Source organism: Apis cerana, linkage group LG12, assembly GCF_029169275.1.
Source record: "Apis cerana isolate GH-2021 linkage group LG12, AcerK_1.0, whole genome shotgun sequence".
Taxonomy (NCBI): domain Eukaryota; kingdom Metazoa; phylum Arthropoda; class Insecta; order Hymenoptera; family Apidae; genus Apis; species Apis cerana.
The window spans coordinates 10,290,931-10,299,551 of record NC_083863.1 but is presented as its reverse complement, the minus strand read 5'-3'; the positions used below and the strand labels follow the sequence as shown (position 1 = coordinate 10,299,551).

The 8,621-nt window shown below is 37.4% G+C and overlaps 1 protein-coding gene across 6 annotated transcripts in view; it reads left to right on the top strand.

Annotated features, from left to right (window-relative positions):
• LOC107995720 (alkaline phosphatase-like) overlaps positions 1 to 8,621 on the top strand; it is a 185,718-nt gene that overhangs the window by 121,246 nt on the left and 55,851 nt on the right. For all 6 annotated transcript variants that reach the window (XM_062083145.1, XM_062083143.1, XM_062083147.1 and 3 more), the window contains exon 4: positions 7,998 to 8,176. In XM_062083145.1, the coding sequence (XP_061939129.1) occupies positions 7,998 to 8,176 (179 nt within the window). The remainder of the gene's footprint in view (positions 1 to 7,997; positions 8,177 to 8,621) is intronic.

Here is an 8,621-nt window from a genome sequence, read left to right as displayed (position 1 = left end):
TAATCCTTGAGATATGAATGAACATTTATCGAGAAATAAAATTATAACAATAGATTTTTATCATCGATTTTCGATATAAAATTTTCTTTATCTATTGTATATATATAATTCTTTCTTTTTTTTAAATAATAAACAAATAAATAAATACGAAAAAAATTATATCCTTCGTTTTATTACAATTTGTATTCTATCGATAAGAAATTAAGATTAAGATTAGAGAGATCTAGAAATCTGGAAGAAAAATTTTTGCTCTCCATCTGCAAAAAACGTATAAATACTTTTTTCTAAACTAAATAATATATTCTTTATCTGGAATCTATGCTCTTGAAATAAACGATTGAACGTTATTTACGAAACGAGCACGACGCTCTAATTATTGTTTACGTTACGTAAAATTTCCACGCTGAAAGTGCTCCATTTTCAAACCGTTTTCTCTGCAAAATATACAAAAATTACGCGCGAAATTATACCGTTAATGCGATATATCGAGCCGCGACAATGTAATCGCGACAGCGGCACGATCATAAGATCCGTACGTTATTTTTTCCACGTTCCATTCCGTGTCGAATATCCCGGGACGAAAAGCGAATTTTCGAGCATAAATTCTAGCCGTGTGCAATTCGGACCGCTCGTAGAACAGACTTCAGGTAACAATGAAACGAGCTCGAATTTGAACGTTACAAGCACCGGCTGTTTCGAATTAAAAAAAAAAGAAAAAAACAAAAAAAAAAAGTTGAACCGCTTTCGCAATTCGTTACGATATATGTTTGAAATCGCAAATAAAATAAAACAAAATAAAATACCGACCGCATTCATTAATGAAATAACAAAAATTTGATCGAGAGCGCAGTTTGATAGGGAGATGGCCTAAATAAAAATTCAGGAATCGCGTTTTATCGAGTTTCCGATAATTCTCTTGATAAATAATCGTTACTGTAATTTCTAAAGAATGGAGAAGTTTCGAAAGAAATTTCTCATAGTGATATTTCGGTCGGATTCGAGTGGCGGAAAGGATAGGGCTACGATGCTTCCCTGTGGACCATCCGGTATATAATCTGGTCTCATTAGAATGGTATCGAGCAATTAACAGAATTTCTCTGGCGCGCATGCACGGACTATTAAGGGATATACTGGGGGGGATGCTGGAATCGGGAGATCGTCATATTGCGCTACGATCAAGTTTCGTTGTCAACGATACAGAATAGTGCTTTTAGCCGATCTCGATTTTCCATTTTCCCCGGGTTAGACATTACGGTGGCTCGAAAATCCAGTTTTATCGCACGATTGGGAGGAGGAAGAGAGAAATAGTATTTTTGGGAAATGCCTTCAAAAACGAACGACGAGTATCCGCGCTAGTGGATTAGAATTGAAAGATACCGACTTTCGAAAAGATAATTTATAATTTATAACTCGAACTTGGAACAGCTATAATAATTCGAATATTCGAAATGGTAAAAATTATCTTGATTAAAATTCGAAACTATTAATTATTTTGATACAATATCAATATATCTATGGTACAGCTTATACGAAATTACATTTATAGATTAAACTATACGAATCGTAATTAACGCATATTACGAGAAGAAACGAAATTTTTATATTGTATCACGTTACAATTCTATGCCTACGTTGATGCATCGAGGTTTATAGGTTTTAGAGACTAGGCGCGTGAAAATAGGCGTTTCCTTCCGAATTAACCAATCAGAGCATTCCTTTCCGCGAGACTCGTTTCCAGCACAGTGAACGACACTGCTTTCCATTAGATTCTCCTCCAAGCGCGTGTCGTCGAATCATTTTCGAAAATGGACGAATTAAGTAATTAATTCGATTCGACAACAAGCACCGTGTTTGTTTACTCGAATGTCGCTCGTAAATAAGGTTCTTTCATCGGTTGGTTTATTGCTACTCGTATCGATAAGGATTCGCTCCGGGTTCGATAATTTCAATTTCCCGTAGAGACACGTTCGGTTTCATCACGGTTCTTTGACTAGTCTCGCGATGAATACTAATGGTATCGATGTCGTGTTTTTAACGATGATAATGAAACCTGTCGATCGGTCTCATCGTTTAAACATGCCAGCTATTTTCAGAATTTAGAATTTCCGATATATACGGAGGAAAAATGTTATAACTTTTTAGAGCGGCTACGTGTATTTTATTTTTATAATACTTGATTATAATTTTCTGTGGATATTAATGTATATTAGAAAAAATAAAAATAAAGCTTAATTTAATAATATGCAAAGAATTTTTTCCATATGTTCTTTTATATAATACGAGTTTATATAATTCGAGTTGTATAATTGTTATTTACCATCGAACAGTTTGAAATATTCAATCTCTAACATTTCGAAATATTCAAAAATATGCAATCTATTTTCTCTCTGTTTCACGATACTGCACACACACTGAAATTTTTCATCTCTATAATCCATATAAAATTCCAAACAATAACGTTACAACGTTTCTATAATTTTTACGTTGTGCGAACAAATCTTCTCTATATACATTTCACTATTCGGAAGATACTTCGTTTAATATTCTTAAAACATACATACAAATTGAAATTCTTCGATGAAAAGCTATTTGTAAAAATACACAATTCGATATTAATATTTTTAATTTTCGCATTTTCACCTGGATACATCATCTACATTCGTTATCACGTTTTATCATCTTAATATAATACGATTTAATTCGTACGATAAGATAAATTTCACAATATAATTTGGAAATACAAAGTCTAGAGAGATGATTCAATCTACACAAGTATCAAAATCATACACGATATAATATAATCGAATCACGTATTCTTATAATCGGCTGAATTTGTCGTATCATTACCGATTCTATTATCATCGAAACGTTTGGTGGAACTATGTATTCTTCAGGTATTAACTTATCAACAATTATTTCAATGATAAACGCTTACCGAATATCCGCAAAAACGAGACGTCAACAAGATCGTTAAGTTACTTTTAGTTTTTTAACCGGTTCGCAATATTCTTCGTGCGACGTTGCGTACGACTGTAACGCTATAAACGAGATTTTTACTTTCCACTTGGAACGCGAAAGTGAAACGTATCTTCGTTAATGCGATTTTTATTGAATCGTCGAAATGACAAGGCTCGTTGAAACGTTCTAGCTTATATATGATCGAAGAACCGAGAGATATCCAAGCCCAAAATATATATGTCGCGATACATATATATATATATCGCGTGACGATGAGATATTAAGATAACGCGAGTCGACCGAAAACGAGTCGGCCGGTTATATATATATATATCCATGTAACAACATGGGTGCACACGGCTCATGTACATCGAGATCAGTAATAAACACGTCGCGCGTATAGCCGAAACCTCGTACGTCTGACTGCGCCTACGTTGCGAGCATGAAAGCTGCAAGCTGCCTTAGCTCGATCATTAAGATGAATTGCCTCGTTGATTAATCGCGCGCCGTTTGCCGTTGACACGCCTCTTCCCCCTCCCCGTAACCAACACGATCCCGCTTTCTGCCCTCTTTACCGCCGCAATTTGTCAATTTACAATTATTGTCTGCGCATTGTCGACCGTGCCTCCACGTCGCGGCCGCGTAACATCGATTGTTGGCGCGTTGTTCGAGAAATAAAAAAGAGATTTTTTTTTAATTTTTTTAATTCAGAAGATGTACGTGAGAAGATAACGGAGAGAAGGGCATCTATCTTTCGTAGAAGAAAAGATAGGTCGAGATAAATAAATACTTGAAGTTATAAATATTTGAGTTATCGTGTATGCACATAATTGCAAATAAAATTGACACCAATCTTTCGATGAATTGTTTCATCACAATTAAGATTAGATAATTATATTACGCTCTATAAATTATAGAAAATTAACAGGCGATGGTGTCAAAGTTATTAAAGCTATTAACGCTGTATTCATCCCCCGATATTACGGCGGTAAGTTTTCCAGATAAACGATAATTTGATGTATAATGTAATCACGAAAATAAATAGTAGTAATAATCGAAGCGCTGACGAGGATATTTCGTTCGCTGTATTTATATATATTTTACATTTGAATTCCCAATCGTGTTTATTCTAATTACAAACGCGATTCAGCAAATGTAATAATCGTAATATAATCGCAAACTTGCAAATATTTATTTTCCTCTTGATTACAAAATATTCACCATCGATCAATAAAAAAAGAAGATTTTATCGAAGTTAATTTCCATACAATACTTGTATTCAAGTATAACAATAACGCGATAACGATAACTTTTTTTTTTCTTTCTTCTAATCTTCTGTTTTAAAAATCACTCTCACTTTTCGATCATTTATCATATTTTGCAAATAGCATCGAAACGATAAATTTTTATTCGCGATGCACGAATACCGCGAATACAAATTTCTCGTCTGCCTCTTTCTCTCCTAAAAAAAAAAAAAAAAAAAAAGGGGGAAAAAAAAAAAAAAAATGAATTCCCGATGATATCGATATCTCGTTAATTAACGCGTATTCGGCCACTATCCGCGACACGGGAGAATAACAAGGGTGGAATAGCTTTATCGGATCGAAGTCTCGACAAATAATTAGCGCGAGACTAATTGAATCGATTATGCATTCCGTTAAACGGAATATCGATTTTGGTGCTGGTGCCACTTTTGTTCGTAACGGGACGAATTTTCGAGCAGAAGTTGTGCGCTGTTCAAACGAGGGATTTACCGTGTTTCCTAACACGATCTAAAATTTGCAAATTCATCCGAGTCGAATTTCCGGTTTCCGACGAGGGAGAGTCGACAAATGAACTTTATCACGACGGCTGACTAATTTCTCTACGATTCTCTGATAATCCAAGGCGACGAGTATCGATCAATTAACGATTTACAAGCCGCGACGAAACGATGAAGAGGACAACGATACAATCATTGATTATCTCGAGAAATGGAAAATTTGTTCGAGATTTTATTTTTTTCTTTATCTTCGTTTATCGATTTTATTTTATCGATTCTCTTCTTCCTTCACGCGACCACGTTAAACACGTTACACGAGGATTCCAGCCGCGGCAAAATCTCGTTTGGAATCACACGACGTATCTAGGCCCTTGCCGCTCCTCATGTTTTTCCCCTTTCACGTCCCCTTCTTCGACCATCTCTTTTTTTTTTCGGCACCCATAAAAGACAATTTCGCAGATGGAACGACACACTTTCGCCGCGAGAGATAATGTCGCTAGAAAACCCGTTTGATAAGATGAAAAGTCGCGAAGAGGGAGAGAGAGAGAGAGAGGAGTCTTTTCTCGAGAAAGTCGAATCACGGACGACACGCTTTGAACGATCTTGAGAAGAGATCTTCGCTAAATCTGGACTAAAATTTCTAGATACGCGAATATTAAATTCATCGAAACTTTGAAGATTAATATCTTTCCGAAAATGATTATGATCGAGTTAAATTTCGAATCTTTGTTTTCCCCCATTCTTAGGTATTTAAAGAGAAGCATAATTCTTCATCCTTGTCAATGATTTCTCTTATTGCATACTGAATTTTGCTTTTTTCTTTTCTCTTCTATTATTACGCGTAACTGGTTTTCCGTAAAAATTATACAAATCACGAGAATCTTCGATTTTTTTCTCCTTAACGTTAATTAACATTATTTAAGTAGTTAGCATGTTATCTTTAAGAGAACAGATAGACTTATCAAACAATGCGAATGAGACAAAGTGCGTTTTCAGAAGAAAAGTTTCCTTTATTATCATTTTCATTATTATTATCATTGAATTGCCGTTATTATTGCTTTCTTTATCATATAATAATTTTTATCGTATAAAGAATAAATATATAATAAAGAAATATGAGATTGATAATGTCTCTTGTTTTAATAAATTTATATAAAAATATTTTAATAACAGATAAACGTTTCTTATATTTTTCCTATACTTTCGTCGATTAATTCGACATTTTGTTTCGACATTTCGCTCTATTAAATTATAATAATAGAATCACGCTGAAAATTTGAGATATGTTCCCAGATCGAGGTAGCTCAAAGAGGAGCGGCTCATTTCCGGAAGTCCAAGTATGCCCGACAAAAGCCTTTTCACCTTTTCCGCGGTACACCGAGCTTTCGTTTTCCGTTAACCATTTTGCAAATCTCTGAAATGTCTCTCGTTTCAAGTATTCGAGACGCGTCTCGTGTCGCGAAATTGTTTCTTACCCGAGCGGTTGAACGGGAAACGTTGAGAATTGTTTTCGCTTAAAAGAGGAAAAGTGAAATCCGCTCGCTCTACACCGTGCGTCGTCGTTCCTCCACGACAATTTCCACCTCGAGGGATTCAATCGTAGCTTTATTTTAATTTGCATGCGAACGTCTCGCTGCCACTGTTTATATGTAAATCATGCCTCATCTTATCGCCATCGAGGCGCGGATCCCACGCCTTAAATCCCACGGTTGATGCCTCCTTTTACGGGGTAAACGATGCACGCGGAAAAACGACGCCTGTTTACGCTGCTCACTGACCTTCTTCTTCTTCTTCTTCTTGTTTTCTTTTCTTTTTTTTCTTCTTCCTTTATCGAGATCTACGTCGCGAATTTAAAAGATGGAATTTCTTCATCTTACCTTTTCCAGTGATTTAACGGAGGATGTATTTTGTCTATGAGATAGAAACGAAATATCTTTTTGATAGAAAGAACGATTCCCTTAAACGATCCGTTTTCTATCCCCGATAATTGTCGACTCGACAATGATCAAGAATGAGAGTCGGCACAAAGGCGTTTCAATTTTCGCCCGAGTTTCGGCTTCGTACATTTCTCTATTTTCGGCCAGCTACGTCACGCCAACGTTTACTACGGTAATGGAACGAGAGGCGAGCGGAAATTGCTTAAGTGAAAGAAACGAACATAGGGTTTTCGGGAAAGTTCAAATTACAGGGGGCGAAAAAAAGAGGAGAAAACCGGAAGTATCGTCCAGGTTGAACAAATTAAGTTGGCGGTCAAAAACAATCTCCAAACTTAATATCCTAGCGCGCGTTTAAACTTTCCTTCCTCGATTTTCTTCCGCGATCTAAAAAAATTTGGAAGAAAAAAAAAGAAAAATGAAATTCTTCCGTTTAGAACGAATGAAAGAAGAAGAAGAAGAAAAGAAAAACCTTTAAAAACTTAAAAATCGGCCGAAGGCAGTGCATGGATTCTTAAAATAATCCGCTCTACAAGAGAAATTGCTTTTTTCCAAGGACAATTGAAGAGCTATATGCACACATCTTGCGTGTATGCCGCTCAATTCCCGAAGTGGGTATCCGTTAACAATTTCCCTATCTGCGCGGATCCACGGAGAGGTCATAGTTAAATCATAATTGAAGACCGAGATGCCAAGATCAAAGGGTCAAGAGCGAGATTTGATGAAGGGGCGGTGTATCGACGGATCGAGACGCTGCTCGAGCCGATTAAACGTCCCGTGATTGCCAATTCCCGATGGAACATTGATCCCCGCGTGGCAAACTCGATCCGTTAACTTTCATCCAACGGATGGAAGAAACGCGAACAAGCTTCTCGGGGAATATCCGCTTAATTAAAATAATCTCTCGTTCTCGGGCGACAGGTATGGTCCACCGATGAAAGTTGCTCGAATTCCTTTTGGAAAATCCTGTCCCCCCCGCTGGAAACGAAAAACTCGTCGATCCGAACGTTTTTATCCAACCCATCTCTTTCCTCCCGTATCGATTATTATTTTCGTTTTTCTATGGACGAGGAGGAAACGGGCGAAGAATTTTTATATTTTTCTTTTTTTCTTTACATCTCACTTTTAACGTTAAATTCATTTTTAATTATACAGAACGAGCGTGTGGTTCCGCGAAGAGAACGGTAATTATACGGATGAAACGCTTATTAGGGCTTAATGGCGAGGAAGCAGGCCGCGGATGCTCGTTCAATTCGTCCCCCTCCTCCTCGATTATTCCCAAGGCTGCGAAAGAATTTTGAAAAGAATTTTTTTCAACGAATCCTTCTCTTTCCTTTTTCCAGGCAAATCGACGGGATTGGTCACGACGACGAGGGTGACGCACGCGACACCGGCCGCCCTTTACGCCCACGCAGCCAGCCGTTACTGGGAGGACGACGGCAAAGTGCCACCTGCTGCACGAACATCGTGCAAGGACATCGCGCGTCAGCTGCTCGAGGATGAGCCAGGCCGTAACATCAACGTACGGGGATTACGTATATTCCGCTCGAACCCTCCAAACTTTTCTTATCCCCGTTAATCCATCGGTCCCCTCCCCTTTTCTACGTCCTTTTTATCGACCACGCTCCTGGATACGTGCAAAGATTTCCTCGAGTCGCGATTCCTGGGTAACTCCAAGGATCGAACGGTTTTCCGAGAAAACCTTTCCTCGGGAATTTCTAACGATCGTGCTCTTTCCCTTTAAGCTTTCGATACGACGGGGACGAAGAGGGGCGAATGGAACGTGAAATCGTTTCCAATTTGTACACCAAAGCTTCAAGTTTCTTCCTCTTCTTTTTTTTTTTCTCTCTCTTTTAGGGAGAAAATGGATTAAGGTTGAGGGATATTTTGATTTTCGGTTCGGGAAAGCAATTCTGTGCAAGTTTGATGATATAAATTATGATTTAATCATAATTCAATAATCGACG